The sequence below is a fragment of the Hetaerina americana genome, unplaced genomic scaffold (assembly GCF_022747635.1).
Source record: "Hetaerina americana unplaced genomic scaffold, ioHetAmer1.1.p SCAF_11, whole genome shotgun sequence".
In the NCBI taxonomy this organism is placed as follows: domain Eukaryota; kingdom Metazoa; phylum Arthropoda; class Insecta; order Odonata; family Calopterygidae; genus Hetaerina; species Hetaerina americana.
Window position 1 is genome coordinate 33,339,889 of NW_027286181.1, and position 22,723 is coordinate 33,362,611.

The 22,723-nt window shown below is 35.0% G+C and overlaps 1 protein-coding gene across 1 annotated transcript in view; it reads right to left on the reverse strand.

Annotated features, from left to right (window-relative positions):
- Positions 1-5,357: 5,357 nt before the first annotated feature.
- Positions 5,358-22,723, reverse strand: part of LOC139701118 (pseudouridine-5'-phosphate glycosidase-like) — a 36,577-nt gene continuing 19,211 nt past the window's right edge. The window contains exons 8-10 of the mRNA XM_071599694.1: positions 14,641-14,728; positions 5,980-6,039; positions 5,358-5,375 (exon numbers count right to left, since the gene is read on the reverse strand). Coding sequence (XP_071455795.1) covers positions 5,358-5,375; positions 5,980-6,039; positions 14,641-14,728 — 166 coding nt within the window. The remainder of the gene's footprint in view (positions 5,376-5,979; positions 6,040-14,640; positions 14,729-22,723) is intronic.

Sequence of the window (22,723 nt, forward strand, 5' to 3'; positions counted from 1 at the left end):
TTTGTTTATGAGTAATTGGTATATTGTACATACAAGAGATCAAGGAGATAGGAGCGTTAAGTGAGGGAACACTTTTGAGACTTGAGAGGGCTTCAATGAGGTTTGACCAACTTCTATCGAAAAAAATCCTGGGGATGAGACATTTTTACAGGGGTCTAACTGGACACCATCCACAAATATGGAAGCAATAGCATTCAACAGCACTTCATGGGGAACTATCCTCCGCACACACACAAATATTGGGAGTAAATAATTTTGAGGGAAAGAATTTCTACAACCCCCTGATCATGCCAGATTGCACCATTAAACTTAATATTGTAATGCATTTTGGATTAATCATCCAAAATGGAGAGCAATACCAGTTGAGTATGCCATCTGTTGAATGAGAAGCTAAATCATGTATACTTGATACCTTTCATTGCTGGAATGTTAATGATTCCCAAAAACTCCTACCCCTACCAAATTGCCCATCTATCCTCAATGGTGCTAATGACCTTTTCTGTAAGACACCTCCTTAATAACAATAACAAATAAAATTACTAAAAATTCCCATTGATGTTCATCTTTAAAATTTAACTCATTATCAAAAATTCCATATTTATTCACCAATCAAACTACAACTGTAAAATTAGAGATATGCATATCAGAATTAATGCATTTGTTCCTGAGAAAAATGTTTCAGGAACAATTTAAAGGTTTTCACACCTAATTCAGTCCATTGAAATCTTTTCCCTTCAGTATTCTTTCACTATTTTTCTTTGTGCTAATGATGCTTACCACACATCATAATGTGCTTTGCAGGTTATTCATGCTGATGTAGTAAAAGGCTAATTAAATTTCATCAAAAGATATAAGAACAGTCATCATTTTACACATTCCCTCAGGGAAAACAAAAAATTTTATCCTTACTTAGTTATGCTTCACAATTTAACTCAAATTCAAGGAGATTGCACATGCTTCCTCTTTCTTTCTCATCATGATTGCAATTGGTTTATGCCACAAAAACAAGCCTTAAATTGCAACTAATTGATACCACCAGAGGAACAAGCCCTGAATGTCTCCAACATAGCAAGAGAGATGGATCCAATTAATATGGTAGACAAGTTCGTGATCAGAATGGCAAATCTTATTTTGAAAGTATGTGTTCAGATGTTTATTGCAAAGCCAATTATTTTCAACTGTAATTTGCCATACTTCAGGATGTAACACCACACTGGATTAATAAAAATAATTATGATATGTCTAATTCACATTAAAAGAAATCACATCAAACTAGAATTAAGTATCTGTCCCTGAAGTAATATAAATCAATGCGTACGGCTGAATTCAATGAGAGTTGTAAAAATTAAGTGTTATTCAATGAATGTGGAATTAAGGTAGACTATGCATTTGTCAATATTGAAAAGATTTCATGGTTCTTTAACAGACAATGTCACTAAGTATCTTTCAGCACTCTAATACTAGATGCCTCTTACACTAGAGAGGGTTAAAAGCTTTTCATGCAGCTTGAACATTCATACATATATGGATTGGTCTCTAGTCTTGACCAGCCTCTTTAGCGGCATGTTAACATGATGTGATGGCATACATCTCATCCTGGTACACATTCAATTCTCTTCCTAATGGGATGATAAGCTTTTTGCAGGGTTTGTTGAAGCACACCCAAGCTTCCACCATAACACTGACCTTCGAGCCATCTGTATACTATATATGGATGCTGGCTTCTTGATGTAACTGTGTTTCTTCTTCATTGCTCCATTGTTCTCACATGGCATAATCCAGAGGAATGTGATGGGTTGAGCTTCAACACCACATCATACCCCACCTTAAGGATGGGAATTGACTTCCTAATATCAATCCATACCTTTCTATGCCCCAACATATTTCCCCTGTCATTTCATGCTCTTGCATACTTCAGGCAAAAAACCACTGTCCTGGCCTGTCTCTCCACCTCAACAAAGAGTGGAAGTAGACCCAGGAGAGTTTGCAGTGCTAATTTTAGGGTAGTTCTTAGAGCTCCTATGATAAAAAACAGGCTATCTTATATGGTTGTGTTTGCTCCTGGCACATTTCCACTCCACTGTACTATGGAAATGGCAGTAAACATGATTTTACCACTGATGTATATAATCAATATTTGGCTCATAGTTAAAGTCCTCAGGTTTTACCAAAGGTTCTTAGACATGTTCACAAGGTAGAACATACCTTTCTAACTCTTGTTTATAGGTGTGCTTTCCAGTTGAATTTGGAATCTAGAGTAACCCTCAGATACTCAACCTTTGAAGATAGCCCTAGTTATTTGCTTTTCAGATTAAGGAGCATGAGGCCTTCCCTTGATAAATAGGACCACAGCTGTCTTTGTTGGATTCACTTGGTACTTTTACAACAATGCTGAACAATGCTCCACCCATGACCTTCTGCATGAGACTGGGTACTGCGTCAAAGTACCTGCCAGTGACAATTATTGCTAGACTGTCCTTATAGCCTTGAGTACATGCACCAGTCAAACATAAGTCTCAAAATTAAACTGCCAGCATTAATTTCCAGAGGAGCGGCAATAGCACTTCTCCTACTGGACAGCCTCTAGTCACAGCCACTTTCATCATATTCTTAAGGTTGGCTATAACTATTCCAATCTAACATGCATCTTGCTCATAGAACAACATGCCCATGGGTGCAATGACTTTCTGCTGCCAAGTATATTTGATCAAAGGTAATATTATTTAGGGCACCTTTAGTATCAATAAATACTTACATTCCCTATGGTCCAGCACTCCTTCCACGTTGGAGATTAGGTGGTCGAGGTTGTTTCCACCTACTTTCCTTCATGGTAAGAGTGCTTATTTTAATGTAAGGCATATTCTTTCATGGGGTCATCCATTTAAATCTATCCTCTATTGTTTCAAGTATTTAAGAGAAAAAACATCAGGATAATTTATCTGACCAAGTTCTCTAAAGCAGTCTGTCTTCCCTGGTTTTGGTATGTAGACCACCTTTATAACCCACTAGGGATTAGGAATATACCTATATGCTAGACAAGAGCAAAATATTATCACCAAAACTAGTAGCAATTGTTCCTGCCCCACCTAGAGGCATGCTGGAAACACCCCATTTACTCCTGAAGATTTAAAAATGGCTGAAACAACTAATCACCATCATGTGGTGTAAAATGTTACAATGCTAGAAGGTGATCACCACTGTAACCCTGAAAGTAGGAGGGGAGACCCCTAGTGTAGCATGCCTCCTCCAGTGCAGATTGGAATAAGAAATGTTTTATGAGTATAAATGTTTCTGGGACTCCATCGACACTTTTGCAGTAGTTCCTCCAGGATTTCAATTTAAAGCATTTAATTTTAGTTTTATGATTGCATTGGGCTGTTTTTTAGTGTTTCTAATTCAAAGTAATTCTAGTCCTTTAAATCTTATGTATGGGTTTTCTCAATTCCCTTAGGGGGCTCTTAAACTCTGACCTCCACCAAGAGAATTAGTGTTCCCCACCTTGGTTTTTATATAGCAGTTTTTCCCAAAGGATCAGGTGATGTAGAACTACTGCAACCTCTATCTTATCCTCATTCCTGAATTTATTTATATGGGTTTTTCCATAGCCATTTCAATTCTTGCTGGTATAGTTTCCAATCATTAGAATTTGGATTCCTATTTTTTGCTGATCTTGAGATATCAGTTATACTATGCCATGGCTGGACATTGATTTAGAAATAGCATGAATAACTCACAGATTTTCTTAGGATTAGATAAAGATTCAATGATCATGAAGTGTAATACCAACTCTTATATTATAAGGTAGGGGTACTAGGAAATTGAAGGCAGAAGACAACTGAGGTGAAAAAAAGAAGTAGCAGGAGAAAGTTGACAAAATACTGAGTGTGGCTAAATGGAAGGCTATGGTAGAAGAAAGACTGGAATATCTAATAAAAGAAATAAATAAATTGGCATGAAAAACAATAGGATTGGTTGATAGAAAAAGAGCTAACTAGCCATTGATCACAGAAAATATGATTAGGAAGATGTCTGAAAGAAGGAAATGGAAGAATTTCAATACAGATTTAGGGACTTCAAAGTAAAAAAAGTCAAACAATAAAATGAGATAAGATACAGATAGTTGAAAAGAAACAATGTGGAAAGAGGAATGTAAGACTATGGAATGTACTAAGACAGGGAAATGTGAGAATGCTACAGAGATAGGTGGAGGAACTGTCAGGATGTATGAAAGAAAATTCTGTTTACTCTATCAGAGATGCAACAGGTAAAATATTAATCACTGAAGAGGAGGTTCTGAGAAGCTGATAAGAATAGGCTTCAGTGGATGACAGAATTCATGTGTTTCACCAGGTACATACCATCATTTACCCACCCACATATCACCTTGGCTACACTACTACCAGGATCTCACTCAGACATCAAGGACTACCAACTCAAGTTATGGAAATTATGGGGGAGACTCAGGTCAATAAGTTAAATGCACTGAGTAAGATCATCTCTCCTATTGTACTACCCTTTCAGATTCTTCTGAATCCAAATCCTCCAGGATGCTTTATAGTACTGAAAGCTGTTGGTGCACTGGTATTTATTTCATTATTACATTTGAAAGTGTCAAGATAAGTTCCACATATTTATTATTTAAGTACATATTGAGTCTAGCTATTCAATATTTAAACTACAAAGTTGGGTATAATTTATCCTTATGTGCCATACACACCTTTCAAAATATTACAAGATCATGCCATAACTCTTTTATTATCCAAAGATTTTGATTATTTCATGGTGGCAAAATGGCAAGTTCATGAAAACTATAAAAAATGGGTTAATCACAAAATAAGTTGCAGGCATTTGACTATCATAATTGAAAATCGATATTATACCCCTGCTTACTCTGTATACTTCCTAACCTCTCTTTACAATATGCTAATCTGATTTCCTCAAACTGTACAGTTAAACCTCACTTAACCCCTCCATTTCATATAAGAATCCTGAGACCAGTGTTTGACAAAATGCCCCAAAATGATATGAAGGCTCAAAAGTCATGTTGTATATACAAAAGTTACCTGTATGTGATGGATACAGTGTAACCACAGAATGGTAGGACAAAGCATGACACTTAACATACATGACAATGATCACCAAAGCACAAACTTCATAAAATTATTTCCATAAGAGTTATTTATAAATTTAAATGTAGTCTATAGCACAATTTGTACAGAACAAAAATGTATAAACTTCAATATGATTTGCGTTACTATATTTGGATTTGCTAACCTGAGGACTCATTAAGGATAAATAAGGACAAGCCCAGAAAATCAATATCACCCTCATGAAATGCATAAAGGTACATACTACAATCAGTACACAGATTTCTTCTAAAAACAAGGATCAAAATAAAAAAGAACAAAAAATTAAGGTTGGAAATAATATGTGGCTTTACGTAAAAATTGAAACATTGATGGCAGAAAAATAATTATGCAGTCTAGGTATCCTTTTATGTTTATCATCAATTATGATATCATCTATCTCTCAAAGCATATCTGCAGATAATATCATTAAGTAAGATTTCATTTTTCAAAGACAGCCAAGGACAGCCATTTAACCCATTCACATGTACCTAAATTAAAAATTTGATGGAGATGAAAATTGCTTCTCACTTGGATTGTTTTTATAGTTTCTCAAACAATTAAGTTAGATGTTCTTAATATCATGAGTGATTCCAATTATTGTCATAATTTCAATGCATCATCGAATCGATGATAAAATAACCTTAAACAGAACCAGCACTCCAATTGGAATGAGACTTGCCATAGATTTCAAAATTTAAACCATTAATAACTCCTATATTGATGCTACACGAAAGATTACCCAGCGATGCTTGGTTAGTTGTAATTTTTCGAGGCAGAATCTAAATTGATTCCCTTGCCCAATGTAATGTCAGCAAAAGTATTTGGTTACTGGTTGTTATACATTACATACCTTTATGAAGTCCTCCTGTATGATGAGGGTTGAATCCACCACAGATCCTCCAATGATCACCTGCTCAAGAATATATAACCAAGGATTTCTGCATGAACAGCAAATCTATTTAGCTAAATCTTTAAGTAAGGTTAATCGATAAAATTCATAAGTACAGTATTTTCCCTTCGATAACGTGCGCTTTATCTAGATAAATATGTTCAGATGATCAAAAAAATGATGATGCGCATTATGTAATTATGTAACTACAAAGTTCTGGGTGCACATTATACATAAGGTGTGCATTATCGATGGGAATATACAGTAATTCAATGTTAACCACTTTACACAACAATAGCTACAAATCTAGACTTAAAATGGCAATCTTTAAGCGAAGTAGTGAGTACAGATGTAGTTCCATTGACCAGTGTTTCCAAAACATTTTTCATAATGAACTTAGATACTTTCAAGGCCTGTGAGCCCACAGATTTTTTCATGTCTTTCAACTTCCTCTTATATGGATTTCACTGGGCAATAAAATTAATGTTGACTCTCAAACTTGAATATTTCAATAAACCAATATAATATAATTTATTTTTCCAGCATACACCATGTACAGTATTGAGAATACACGATAGGTGTTTAGGACACATCAACAGGATATAGATCACATAATTCCCAAATAGAAATAGAAATAAAATTGTGAGAGGAAACTAATATACACTTAAGTTTTACATAAATATTCATTTACACCTTAATAACACTCATCAACCAGATATGCAAATAGATTCTTCTTGAATAGTGAAATTCTTGTCTAATTTTTTAAATGGCTAGGCAGATGGTTAAACAATTTCATAGACATCGATACAGGTCTTTTAGCTAGCATTGACAGGTTTGATGTTTTCACATGTATATCTTTGCATCTTCTGGTATTGTGACAGAGATAACTGTTATTCATTGTAAATTCACTACTGTTTTTCTAAGTATAAGTCACTGCACAATAGATATATACCAAGGGCAAAGTTTACATCCCCAAATATACACAAAGAGATCAACAATGTGCACAATAAAGTTGATTACATTCGAGTCTTACTAGTTCTACTGATCTAAATATACTTGATTTAATGAAGATGATGTTCCCCAGATTACCATCCCATAAGAAGTTACTCAGTATAACAAGCCATAATATAGCATTTTTAGGACATCTAAACGTAGTGCGTTTTAAAATTGACATCTGTTTTTAAACTGAATTTAATTTCTTTCATACCTTGGAGATATGTTCATCCCAATATTGGTCAACATGTAGCCCTAAAAATTTTTAATTTTCTACCACAATGATATCACACATCTTACTGTGAAAGTCAAAATTGTCAGTTACACACTGCCTCAGAGAAAACAAAATCATTTGTGTTTTGCCAAGGATCATGCCCTTACTTTCACATCAGTCATACAATGCCGTTATCCCCAGTTCACCATCATCCAGTAAGTTACTCAACGAATTACAGGGGTTCATGATTCTTACATCATCAGCATACATGACTTGACTCATTTATCGCATTTGACCATTGAATTTATGAATAGATCATTAATAAATAATTCATTAAGTATTGGGCCTAGCACATATCTCTAAGGCACTCTTTTGGTCACCTGGAGAAAAGACGAGAGAAAAATATTTCGATCTTTGTAAAAAACAACCTTCTGTTGTCAGTTCAAAAGTATGCCTTTAGCCAACTCAGAGCAACTCCTCTTATACTGAACACCTCATATTTTGGTAGTAGTACTTCATGATCTACCATGTAAAAAGCTTTGCTTAAGTCAAAGTAGATTCCCATTACTTTGTCTTTAATATTTATTTCATTTACAATACAACTAACTGTAGCAAATATAGCTTGTTCTGATGATATTCCTCTTCAAAATCTAAACTGATTCCCTGATAAAACATCATTGCTTTTAAGATCATTAACAAGCCATTTACAATAGACATACTCGAGCACTTTTCCAAACTGAGGGATAACTAATATTGGCCTGTAATTACCCAAGATGTTCTTGTCACCTTTATTTTTATAAACTCGGACAACCTTAAATACCTTTAGAGCATCAGGATATTTTATTTATTTAACGACTCCTTTTTTACTGTTGCAAGATTGAGATTTGATAGCCCTTTCTTCCATCTAACCCCTATACATACATATAGTAAAGATAACACCCAAGCCCTAAGTGGAGGAAAACCCACCTAGGAAGGAAACAAACCCACAACCTCTGAGTTGGCAGGCGAGGGTGTAACCCTGCTACCACAAGGGCTGGATACAGACCATCAGTGAGAGATTGATTTCCTAGGGGCACCAAAGGGGTCCAGATAAACTTTTGTGATTCTCTGAAATCCTACCTGGTACACGATAATATATTGGGTGAGTTTTTTACTCCTACTTTCCCAAAATAGGAGCGTAGCTCACTTTCACAGCAAGGTGTGAGGTACATTGTCTTGTTTGATATTAATGGGAAAAGTCCAATATTTAAATAATTTAGTTCGGTAAATTTAAGCCACAGTAATTTTCAGACAGTCCGGGTATTAAACAGAAGATTAACGTTGGTAAAAATAAACTAAATATTTTCTACCAGTTACTTTGGCGAATATAAATTCTTTCAAATTCAAATAGACGGATCGCACTCACGCTGATTCACGACTAGGTACTAATCCTCTCACTCCACTCGACAACCCCACTTAAGAAAACATAAACGCACGCATTTAACAGACTCACTTTTGAACACCATAAACAAAATCCCACGCATAGGGTCCAAACATACGAACATAATCGACAACTCCCGCATTTCCTCAAAAACCTAATAAAAGCACGGAATACTTCATAGAGCCACTGACAACGCATTAAACTTCCCCTTCTCAAACACGAATAACACATCTAAGGAACGCCGTGAAACAAGAAATACTTAAGCTCAGACAGACTGGGAATCACATCTGGTAGTAGTATTAGTATTTAGGGGTGGCGACCGCCAGCTGAGGTCATTTGCGCCATTGGGGATGGACAGGAAAGGACGAAGGGTGGAGAGAAACCCGGCGTTGGTACCAGCCTTCTCTTGACAAAAGGCGCCAAGGGGTCCGCAGCGTTAACGCTCGATCCGACGGACGCCGTACTCACTGAAAGTGCCCTCCACAAAGCACCTCAAGTAGAGATCGAGATAACTCTGAAAAATATTCAACACCACCGGGATTTGAACCCGGGCCCTCTGGGTGGGAAGCCAGTACGTTAGCCCCCGCACCATCTCGATCCCCAAATCACATATGTCAAACACCTATATCCAAAGATAATTCCCTATGGAAAATAACACTATCCCCTAGAAAAACAAGCAAAATTTACTCTCCTCATGTAAAACATGAAAACACACTCATTTTAACCCAGACCCAAAACTTAAAAGTTGAAATACAAGCAGATATTCTACAATAAACTATGACACTGGACCCTTCTTCCTCTAACAATGAAGACGAAACACACGAAACCTTACGCCTTTTCCCATACAACCCCCCTCAAGAACCTCCTATGACAGACACCTCCGAAATCATGTCCATCATCAAAGCACTTCCCTCCCACAAAGCTACAAGACTGGATAACATCACCAACACACAAATGAAATCCTCCTCCTCTGTTCCTAAATTTCCCACAATATTCTTCACCCAGTGCGACTCGGCTTTTGAGCAAAGACTTCCTCAATCCATCAGATCCTTCGCCTGGTCGAATCGATAAGTCGCGGTTTCACCCTACACAGCCCCACAGACGCAATATTCCTCGACGTCATTTGAGCTTTCGAAAAGGTTTGTACATAAATTCCTTATATATAAGCTATACTGTCACGACTTCCCTCCTTTCACCTGACTCCAGCGCAATTACCCCATCCGTCGCAAATTTACAGTCGCCGAAGGACGTCCTGCCATCGGTGCGTCCAGCATTGGCAAAGATCCTTACTTAGCCAACTTTTTAATATTTATGTAAATGACCTACACACATTACAACACACACAAACACACATGTATACAGACAACTCACCCATCTCCACCACCTCAAGATCCTCCGACATGAGCACAGGTAAACTAAACGGCCACCTTACTTCAATACAACGCTGGACACAAGTACGGAAAATTCAAATCAACGTCACAAAAAGCACATCCATACGCTTCGAACACGGAGGCAAACATGACACACGTAACTCACCAGGCATCAAAAGAACTCCCACTCCAATGGCCTCTAGCCATCGTTTCCTGGGCGTAATATTAGACCGCGAACTCACCTATCAGGAGCATTTGACAGAACAGATCCTAGCAGCACACAGCAAAAATTAAAATCTCTTCCCGAAAAATTCTCCATTTTACCACTCCACGAGAATTCGTCTTTATAAGGCCATAATTCGTCCCAAACTACTTCACGGGGGCGAAATGTTCGTCATCATTAAATCAATTAGAAATACACCGGAAACCTACCAGAACAAAACTATCCGCCCCTTGCTAAAAATACCTAGATTGACTAACATGTAGCACGTTCAGTCGGCCCACAGGCTCCCAACCATCGACACATTTCTTAAAACCACTGTCCACAATTTCAACATACGCTTTCCACACACAAAAAACTCCGCTAACACACATCTGGGACCAAAACATACCACAGTTAGACTGCCTAAGCAAACTATTCGCTTATGAGTCTATCCTATTATCTTTCCTAGTATTAAGCTCCTTCCAATTTAGTTTTATTTATCTGATATTTTTATTGAGTGTATTTTTTTTTCTTATTTACATCAAATGTAAAGTAGAAAAATAGGAAATAATTATAAAACAAAAGGGAACAATTAATATTTTAAAATATCAGAGGAAAAAGGGTTGCTAAAAAGTTTTTAAATTAATACTAATTCCCATAAAACATATAAAATCATTTTTAAATATTCCTTTTTCCACTTCCTTGATTAGTAACAACCCTAATGTACTGTACATTCCCAAAATGATAATTGTACATCCAACCCTGTAAATAGTTAGCACCATAACTTATCCCTTTGCAATATTGTTTTTAAGTGATCATTGCCTTGTTCAATAAAATAGCATAGTCTATAAGCTTCCTTTTTCACGCAAACAAAGCAACAAACACCACCATAATACACACATCATGCCCACACTCTTCAGTCACTTATACTGGTTGAATTTCCCCACCAGAACAGACCAATTAGTCGGCACTATAAAAAAGTGTCACATCAGACAGGGGAAATTCAATTATATTATAGAAGACGGAAGATAATCAAGTTTTGTGACTTAGGATTGGACAATCAAGACTAAAGACCCATTGTAAAATGGCCTAAATTGTTCTATTCAAGTTAACTTAGAGTATGATTGTTTTTGTATTAAATTCACTGATTACATGCCATGAAAAAATACTAAACCTACGCCTTAAATATGTGCCAGATTTACGAAATATATTTTTCAATATGTTTTTTGTTTTTCAGTAAAAATAAAACATGAATGAGTTCGTTTAAATAGGTTGATCTAACATAACCATTGCACAAACAACGGAGGGGCATAAGTGTGGCAGGCGAAGTTTAACATTTATATTTCACAAGGTGAGGTACTGCACAAGGAGGTAATATTGGACTGAAATATTGCAATGATTAAGCCATTAAGTAAGCCCATTAAATATTATTTTCTTTTGATTCAACTAAGGCAAACCAAAATTAAAAAATAATAATGAGGCTATGAAAAATATTTCCAATAAGAACAGGACATAAGTAATATATGCTCTCCTGAAATTCAAACTGCAGAATATTTGGAGGAATGCCACTGTTATTTGAAACAAATTTTAAAGTTGAAGCTATGATTTTTTTAAATGACTGAAAAACAAATAACACTAAGCAATCAATAGTTGCAAGTTTAAATAAAAAGTAGGAAATTTGGTACATGAAATTATCCACTACATCAATCCATACTAGCGTGTCAATCCCCACAATCTAGTAATCAGCACAAGGTTAACTTTGTACACAAGAAATTGAGCAAATATTCAGGCTGGGGCAATGGAATACTTCCTCTCCCTACGCCACCATTTGATTTCAAATTAAGGTCAAGGAACTGAAAAATCATTGCATGAATTTTAAAAACAGACTTTTGAAAAGCACCATACACAATTTGAACCCAGGGACCTTACATTTGGTACTTACACATCCCAGATTACTATAATATTAATACATATTTCCAAATCAGCTTTCCTTTTTGAACCACATGGTGTATAATGAAAACCTATTTTTTTTTATTTGTAGGTAAAGTTTAACTTCATTATTCTAAATTATCCATTAATCAATGTTGTTCAGAAAACATTTTCAACAAACATTATGTTCAGCAAAAACTACAGAAATATTTCATCACATAGTGCAGATAATTAAACATTCAAAGCCCATTCAAGATATTGAAAATAATGCAGTTATCAAAATGAAATTATTGACTTTGTAATTCCACAGACTTTATTACATTATGTCCCAATGTGTGGAATTCCAAGTCAATAATTTCATTTCATTGTGCCACGTAAATGCTATAAAGTTACACCAGAGACAACATATTTAACGCAGTTATGACAGTAGCTTTACAATTCAATGAACTGCAGGATATGCCAAGACAGCAACTTTATAGGAGTCAAGTACATGAAAATATATTAATTTCAAAGTATAAAAATCATTCTCCTTTCATCATAACATATTGTCCTATTAAGAGTTGAAAGAATTCAAAGCTTTCCATTATTCTGAGTATGCTCAGAAGAAACTTAACCCCTACGGCTGGCATAGGTATTTATAAGCTTTGACCTCACTCACCGTATGTAATTTCTCTAAAATCTCTCCCTGGTGCAGCATTATTGAAAATAATTAATATCTTTTAAATATTTAATCAAAAACTAAAAAAAAATTTGCCTTTTGTAAAATTGATTTTTCTATTTAGTTAAAATTTTACTGACAATATATTTTATATTTTCACATCTTTATTCGCATTTATGTTTGGAACCTCCTTCCTAAAAGTTCAGTTTTGTGAGATATAATTTGAAACAATCCTCTAAATATAGGCCTGAATTGCAGTTGCGGCACCAGTACACTGTATCCTACCTTTTACCGCAGACAAAACACACCTGACATCATCTTTGAGGCCTGGACTTCTCCCTGGTTGGCTGTATCTTTTCAACGAAGTGTCTACCAACTTAAACTTCCTCAACTGAACTTGCACTATCACATCCAATACTCACTTCTATATCTCCATCCGGGTGTTCAACTATATTCTCTTCACTCAAGAAAAGCTTATCTCTCCTAGACCATTACAGGGGTTATATACAAGGTTTTTTACTTCTCTTTCTCAAGATAGAAATCTAACAACTGAGACTATAGATGGTAGTGAGGCCTTTTGCCCTTGCCATATATAAGAGGAAACAAAAAGAAAGAATGATACATGATTGGTTACAGAGGAATTTGATAGCGAGATCATATCAAGCAATAAAGACAAACAGAACCTGAGGACAAAGGGTATATGCAAAGAACTCATTTATCTCATAAACTGACTTTATAGATTTTTCTTCCTTTTAGAATGGCTTTTCATGTAGCGGAAACAGAACTATTTGGAAGTCTCATTATCTAAGAGGCCAAGGGCAACTATAGATCTTAAAAAAATTTGATAGCGCAGCAGAAAAAAATTCAGAACCAAGAGAGGGAGTGGGGCGTACACTGATCCGCTGAAAGGCCTGCCAACTGAGACGTATTAAGTACTGAGAACCGTGCTGACTAATGACAAGAAGGAATTTGAATATGCTCAATTTTTTAAGAAATTTCATTCCAGAACTTGCATATTTACCGGAAAATATTTTCCCTGCAGTCGATTGTTTAAGGTATGCATCCAAAACCTGCCATAAATGGTAAAAATACCAAAAATAAAACAATTATGGTAGCTTTTGAATGAGCACAAAATATTTCTCAGCATCACCTAACAAAATAAATTTCAGAGATAGTTTATGTCCATTGATCAATGGCTTTGAGGAAGGTGGTGCAGTTCCAGGGTGAGCATGACTTTTCATAGTTTATGAAGGTCAGGGAACACCCAACCATTGGGCGTGCACAAGTAACCTTTACTAAAAAACGCCGCTGTTTTGAGATGGATCCACAGATGAGACCACTGAGGAAATTGGATGCGAAAAACATTCAATTCTACTTTTGTGAATCAGCTGAATGAAATTTCATCAGAATATTTATTTATACCCCAATAAATAATGAAATTAATATCAGCATTTGCCTTGCATTTGATCAGAACTAATACAAGGTCTTAGGATTTAATGTTGCTATGGAAGAGGGTAATCCTTTAGAGCAGTCGATGAAATTTTACCCACCACTCATTCATTACCTCTATAAACATGTTCCATGATTACATAGGCTAAATTTTAAGTGTTTGGGAATCAACCTTAATGCAAAAAAGGAGAGACATTTCTTAGATTAAAAGACCTTTCTTTACTATATATTTACAAGCAGTTTAATTTTATGGAAACTAGTGCAAGAACTAACACTCAATTAAAATAATTGGTCTGATCACACTTCATATTTAATAATTAACTAAGGTTCATTATTATAACTGATCACATCTCATATTAAATTAAAAAAATAAAAATAAAAACTTACCGACTGCTTCACTTTGTCCAATTTCTCACTTATTCTTCCTGCCTGTCTGTTTTCAATAGCTCTATATGTGTGAATTTCTTGACGATTGCTACAAATTAACAACAATAATGAAATAAAAATGCATCCGATGTAACACAATTTTTAATAAAAATTCGAATAAAGAGATCACATAATCACAATTTTATCAATCCATATCACCTTGGTACAACAAATGGATCAGTCAATATAATGCTTAAACAAAAACATGGTGTTTCACTATTTTCAAAGATATCGCTGGTGGACTAGAAGCATCAGTAATATTAAATAAATTACAAAAATTCAATTATATTTTGAACTCTTAAGAATGTGAACTTTATCAAGGCTATAACTTAAAAACAATGCAAACCAAAAATCCTTGATTTTGTCATACATGTATATTTCTCCACATAATAAAAATATATTTATTTCTCAAAATACCTGAGTGAATGAAAAGTGGTTAATTAAATATAAACTCTATGAGTTGCAACAGCGTGCAATAACAAAAGTAGTTTTTCGGAAAACTTTTTGAGCGGGCAGAATTATACTCAATCTTTGCTAGAGAGTTAATGCCTCAGTTGCAATAAAATAGTAATGAATACGAGCAATATTAAAATAAAATTTGCCAAAGGTGGCCATTAGAATTTTTAAAATTCAAGTTCTATACAATGTGTATATACTAACACTAATGGAAGACAGTTGATGTATGTAATGACTCTGTCATCACCAGGTATGATGAATGCAATCGGGCATTCAAACAACACATTACAGTCCATTTAAATGCCACTGCATTCATGTAACATAAATAACACATTTTTACATTTCCAGACTTCATATTGTAGAAAGAAAGACCAAATAGCTGAATTTGAAGTATTTTAGTGGGAATATTTAAATGCTTACAACCAACTTCAATTGCATCATATCATTTTACTCTTTTCAAAAATCCATTTCACATTATGACCAATGATAACAATATTACCACATAATCAAGGTAATTAAAGTTTTTTCACCAGAGTTGTATTTTCCTTGATTATTGCATGTATTTCAATTATCCTATCAATATCCCAATACTTCTTCCAGCTTTTGATTTCACATCAATAAAGATTATCTAAGTACATATATGTACGAGGGTCATCCGGAAAGTAGTACCCGTTCGTGCCGCATGAAGTGCTGACGACGCGAGTAGCCGCTGGACGAGGTCAGATAGCTTCAGTGGCTTGTCTGCCTTCTCTGAGCCAAGTTGCGTGACGCTAGCATTGCCTGTGTTGTTTCTGTGATTGTTTACAATGTTTAAAAAAATTGAGAACGCCGCCAGTTGTGAAGTGAGGGCAGTGATTAAATTCCTCAATGCAAGAAACGTTCGCCCATGTGATATTCATCGCCAATTAAAGGAGGTGTATGGAGACAATGTAATGGACGAGTCGTCTGTTCGGCGGTGGTGTCGCAACTTCAACATGGGGAGGGGGAACACACACGACGATGAGCGTTCGGGGAGACCGTCTGTCATTACAGACCAACTGGTGAGCTCAGTTGACGAATTCGTGAGGAACGATCGGCGCGTCACAATTGATGACATCTGTGAGCATTTTCCCAATGTTTCTCGAACAATTGTTCATGAAATTGTTAAACACCATCTGCATTATGCAAAAATTTGTGCAAGATGGGTCCCTCGCGTATCTCAATGAGCTGGCGGCGAAGGACTATGCAGCAGGAATACAGAAACTTGTCACACGTTATGACAAATGCCTTAATTTGCTTGGAGATTATGTTGAGAAGTAGTTTAAAGTATCCTCTTTCAAAAAAAATTTTTTATGTTTGTTAATATTTACTTTTGTGTCTTTATTTCACGAACGGGTACTACTTTCCGGATGACCCTCGTATATAGACAATTTCCATACAGAGATTTTTCACATCACTTTAACTGCAACTTTGCAAAGATCATATTAACACACTGATATTACAATATCAACAATTCTTTACAATGTTTGAAATTTAAAAAAATTAAAACCAAAAATGTAATAAAAAGTCACACTGGTGAAAGTAAATGAGCTAAAAAGTGTTTTGGATATGCAATGAGCTTTCAGAAAATCACGTGATGTTGCCATAGAAAATGCATTGGAAATTTATTACTAAAAATTACTTTGATGATATAAACATATCTCCTGTAGAGCAATAGCGCATTTATGAAGCAGGAAATTAGCTTTTAAACTGATTGGATAAACAATCTGTTTCATTAGAAAAATAGTCTAAAATTTAAGGCATACACAGACATTTGTAAGCTATACGCCTGTTTTAATTTAGGAAAATTTATAAGTAAATTAACAGTAGTAAATACTTGTTTATGGACACAGGAGTATTCCTTTTTCAAAATACAAATAATATAAAAGTAAGGATAGAACTTTTATAAAGAAGTGAGTATAGATTGATCCATAACTCTTCGATAAAGCAGGGAGCACGAAATTCATCCATTTAGAAAAATAAGTGCACATATAAGTCATGATCATCCAAATAGCACTGGTAGTGTGCTCCATTAAATTTGAAGCTTTCAATGGTTTAGGCAAATTTCTACTTTAGGCCAAACAGCTACTCTAATGCAAACAAACATTTTACATTACCCACTGAACAAGAGTGGCTAAATTTCCCTTATTGTGCCGCCAACTATCATAGTATTTGCAAATCACAAATCCAAGATGAATTAATACAGGACAAACCATCTTTCCAGGATTCTGAGTAACAAGATCCCTATTCATTGAAAATGCAGTCCCTTGTATCTAGACATACAGTTTCTTCTATTGGAGCAATCCCCTCAGATTCCCAAAAAAATGCCTGTAATCCCAGCTTGTCTGGTTTATTATAATGCATTTCTCAGAAAGGAAATAGTATTGAGAAAATCCTATATCTACACAGTCCAGTCAGTCACTATATCATCCCTGTTGGCAAACTATGTAATTTATTCTTAAAATTTCACCACATAAACACAGCTGATATATTAATGGAAAATGTCCTGTGCACCATGTAAGCATTCAATGGAAAGGGTGAAGTCTTTTGCGATAGTCAAGCTGCAGTAACAGGATGTTCCTCTTCATTTATTTATTATATATTTAGTGTAAACCCTTGTTAATCTGGACTATGTGGGGCAGGACAAAATCAGTATTATCTGGGTTTTTTACACACCTAACTCTGGAGGCTCAATTTCTGAAAAATGGCACTAGGTTTCCATAGTAATTTTCAGTTGCAATGATATAGAGTAAAGTCATCACTGTTCCCCAGCACACTTATATTTCATCATACATTGTCAAACTATATTCATTCAAAAAATTGATTGTTGCTGCTAAAATATTTAAGAATATTACAGCAAAAATTTTGCAGTACTACAAAACAATTTGTTCATTGGTACTAGAATTCCATTTTAAATTAGTGAAGCTACTATTTATGAAAGCTAATGGAGCTAATCAGCCAAGGAATAATGATTATCAATGCTGAAGCATTTGCTTGCATTTCTCATGATGCATTCTTTCGATTGAAATGAATGATTTGATGCTGATTGTTATGAAAAAGCACATATATTCCTTTGTAAGGAATTCCTAGAGCACTGATTTGGTCATTAGTAACAAAGGGGAAGGAATGATTATGGAATAAGCCCATTATGGTAACTCCAACAAACTACGCATTCGATGAAGAACTTAGTCACTGTAGAGAGGTCATTAATCATCCTCTTCAGTGTTCAAAGTTGTCAATATTATCTCGTGGCAACACTCTTCAATTCATGGCTATGATCAGCATTAGCACACAGAGGTATGAACATCCTTTCTTCACTGATTTTACATCCTGAAGCCCTGAAAGCAACATCTAGTACCACTCATGATGCATCTTTTCTTTATGTAATTTGCCTCCTAAACAACCAGAGCCAACCACTACTTCCATTGAAGCTATTAGCATGCAAGTATTTGGAAATTTTTCTCAAGATGAGAGTCTTTCATATCTGTGCCACACATTCCTACTCCATATGAGTGTGCACATACCACAAGTAGACATATCTTGCCATCTTTCAACTTCCGGTAACATAATTTTCTAAACCAGTCTTCCCATTTTGTGGAAATTCAATCAAAATCTAGGAGAAAATAGATGGACCTTAGTCTTCCTATTTTTCAGATCAGATAGTTTTTAAGGTAATACTAAACTCCCAAAAGAAATTTCAAAATCCAATTTCTCCAGAAACTTCACATTGCTCAATACTCAAAGTTGAGATTTCTTTGACTGCCACTGTTCTTTGGAGCAATTGCCAAAATTTATTTTATTTTTTCTGTCACAACACAACAAAACCCAACATCATTAAATATCTAGGTACATGGAAACTAGTGAGATTGCATGGAAAAGAATAGTTACCAAGTATGTACTTCAAGTACGTGAAATCTGCAAAATGTCTGGCATTTAGATGAATATAAAAAAACCATTACAAAGTAATTAACCCTAAGGTCGGTTTTGTCAGTGATGGTAGAGTTCACCCAGTACTAAGCCTCATGGTATGTGATATTCACATTCACAGATCAGAGTGGGGGCCCAGTTCCTTTCCCTCAGCCGGTTCTGGTTTCCCAGGAAGATCTGGTACCCAAAAAATCACACAGCTTGGGTTAAGCTGATGGGGCCCAGAGAGGCTTGCCTGGGTATTGAACCTGGGCGCTCCTGTCTGTCATCCAACACCCTACCCCTGGACTACTGCAACCCACTAGATCAATTATATTTCATGCTGCAAAATTCATTCATAACTTCAAATGTAAAGCTAGAATGCTGAATGAAATTTCATAATTATTTTCAATTTGTAGAATCTTGCATGCTAAATGTCTATTTTGGCAGAATACAGCAGTCCTGTTTCTTGTTACCCAAAGAACACAGCATGACTCTGTCAGGATTAAACAGGAGTCTGGATTTGCTAGGTCCTGATTATCAAGGGTTTACTGTATCTTTATTTCCCAGGTACCAAAAGTTTTGTAACACATAAAAGAGAAATATGGCATCAAATGCGAAAAAACAGTAAGAAATTACGATCTTAAGAACTCTTCAATTAAGAAAGCATAAAATTATATTGTGACAATGTTTTCTGCAGTAATTTTTTAATTTTTCTGCCAAAATCAAATACTAACAGATTGCTTCCTTTCAACAGCCTGTTTAAAATTTACTGACACCTATAAAGTGGTAGAATGCATACAGAGCATACATATATTTGAGGAGCACAGAATTCACTTTCATCGAAAAGACCAAAATACTTAAGTAAAAAAAGCAATGTATCTTTCCAGCTAATTTTTTATTCGGCACAACTAGTTTGCCGTCACCCACCACCCCTGCCCCCTAAACCATTCCTACCAACTTCAACCAATGCCAGTCCCCTCTTTCCCTCTTCACCTCAACTCATATACATATATTTATACAACCAATCTGTATGTGTAACTTTGTACCCAAGGATGACGTCGATTCATTGAAACTAGTTGCACCAAATAAAAAATTAAGTCGAAAGATATTTTGGTTTTTTTTACTTCAGTGATAATGGATTTCCACAAAGTTAAGCCTGAAAACATCAAATATGACTAAAATACTGACTGAAGAACAGACACCTTTTGATAAGAGTGCAAACTGGAAAGCCAGAGAGTAATCAGGACAATTAAGAGACAACAGCTCCGCGAACATGTGATTTAAAATTAACTAGTGAATATTAGAAGTAATTTTTCACTAAATAGATTAAAACTGTTTCAATGGTGTGCTGCAATGGTATATTTGGTAATTTTAGATGACTTCCAATAGGGTATGGAAAGAATCTTCAGAAGCATAATAGCAGACAAACACAAGAGGCAATGCGACAATTTGAAAAACATAATACTAATTTCTTGGTTTGCAAGGCAGGTATATAAAATACCACTGCTTCCATTGTCTATAAATTAACAAAGAGGCACTTTCAAACAAGAGATTGATCAAAAGGGAATATCTCCTCTCCAGGGAGGAAGCCTATACAGTTCAAAAGTTACAGTACCTGACCAACCTTCAAAATGATTCCATACCTTGACATTATATAGGTTTAGTGAAGAATTTAGTCAATGCAGAGAGCAATAAATTTGCGCCACACAAGTAGTAAATGAGAGTATTCCCAAATGCTAGTGATAATGTGCCCAGGAAGAAATTTGAAGAGACTTCAGATTGGAAAAATAGCCAATTACCCTTTGAGTACAGCGTATAATTGCTTAAATTCATGCAAAACTAGCCCTATGTTTCAAAGAGAAATGAATAATTTATGAAAAAAGTCTGTAAAAATATCATCATTTATAATGATTCCCTGAAAGTCATTAAAACTTTTAAAAAATTGAGATACACAAGACGAGAATAAGGCATTAAAAAGAGAATTTTTCAATTGTTACTTACATTTATAGCCACAGAAAATAGTTACCAAGAGTAAAAACTAAAACTTCTCACTCATATGGCAACATGGGCATTGGTCTGTACATCTTGTTTCCTAATTCTTATTTTAACTATTTCTTCATGAATATTTTATGAAAATTTTTTGCCTTACATAAAGTAACCATGATTCAAAAGCAATTGATAAAATATTTAATTTTTTATGTCATCCACTTCATTAAAGGATATATGTATGAATATATGAGCTCAGAAAACATTTTACCCAAAATGATAAGCAGCTCATTTTCCTAGTAATAGAAGTTTCATTGAAAATGCTATTTGTACATTTTTGCCTTAGATTCCTCAACTTCCACTATTTTCTAACAGTATTGAATCCATACATCAAATTCAGAGATACTTAAAAATGCTTATAAGGATCTTGACTTATAGACGTGTAAGAAATATTTTCAGCAGAGAAATGCAACACATCGCAACAATCATTCCGATTTAATTAAATAAAACCATAAGTTACCTTTATTTATAATGAAGGCTGATTATTATGAGTGCTTAATTACATGAAACCAGACCCTTGATGCACTAAATATCTCAATTTGCAAAAATAAAGTCATTTATGTATGCAGGAGCTCTTTAACTAATATACTCATAAAAAATGAGCTAAACTTACAAGCTAATGAAGTATAATTGAGAATTTTTCAATAATATTTTTCCAAATGCATTTCCAATAGTCTCCTAATACTGCAATCACATCCAAAATATGGCTATTCTATCATGAAACAGCATTCCCACTAAGGCTATAAATAATTTCACAGCAATAAAGGACATCAATAATGTAACAATATTTCCTTCAAAAGGATACCCTTCCCATTTTATGCTTCGTTTTGGGTGAGCCAGTACCCAAATACTATAGTGCAAATAAATGCATTACCTAACGTGTGACCTACATATATTGAGGCACTTAACAATTCATTTCCAACAACAATGAACAACACCACAGATACCAACAAAACTTGAAATCAACTTGGGCATATTTTCAGCATCTAAAATATATCGAGCACTTCCTTATTGAGCTTGCTTAAATGCTCTCTGAAAGTAAGATTCACATAATTAGTAACTTATTTCATGAACACAAACAGGGTTAGGCAAAATATGAACCATATGGTAGCAGATTCACCATGCTATATACAGTAAAAACTTGTTATTTCAAAATTTAAGGGAACAGAAATATTTACTGAACAGGTTAGGAGTAAACAAACTTTAAAAAAAAAAATACCTTCAGTATCTGACCGGAAAAAATCACAATGTCACTTTATCTGTCCATTAAAATACTAAGTGGCCATGTAAGTTATTGATTAACTTTTCAAGAAGCACTTAATGCAACCAGCATTTCAATTCATCAAGGTATATACCGATTAAAATTATGTTCTGAACCCTTCAGGCCAAATATTTACTTCTGCATATCCAGAAAGCCCCTTTTTTTACATTTGCTGCCCAAAAGGCTCCTCCTTCTACCCCACTTATCCAACATTCTCTCTCCTATCATAACCTTTGATATAAATTTGATTAAGTACATTACAGGCAGAATCAAAATTTAACTTTCATGGCAAAAATCAAGCCTACAAGCTTTAAAATCAAGTCATGCAATAAAAACTATTTTGACTATGTACCT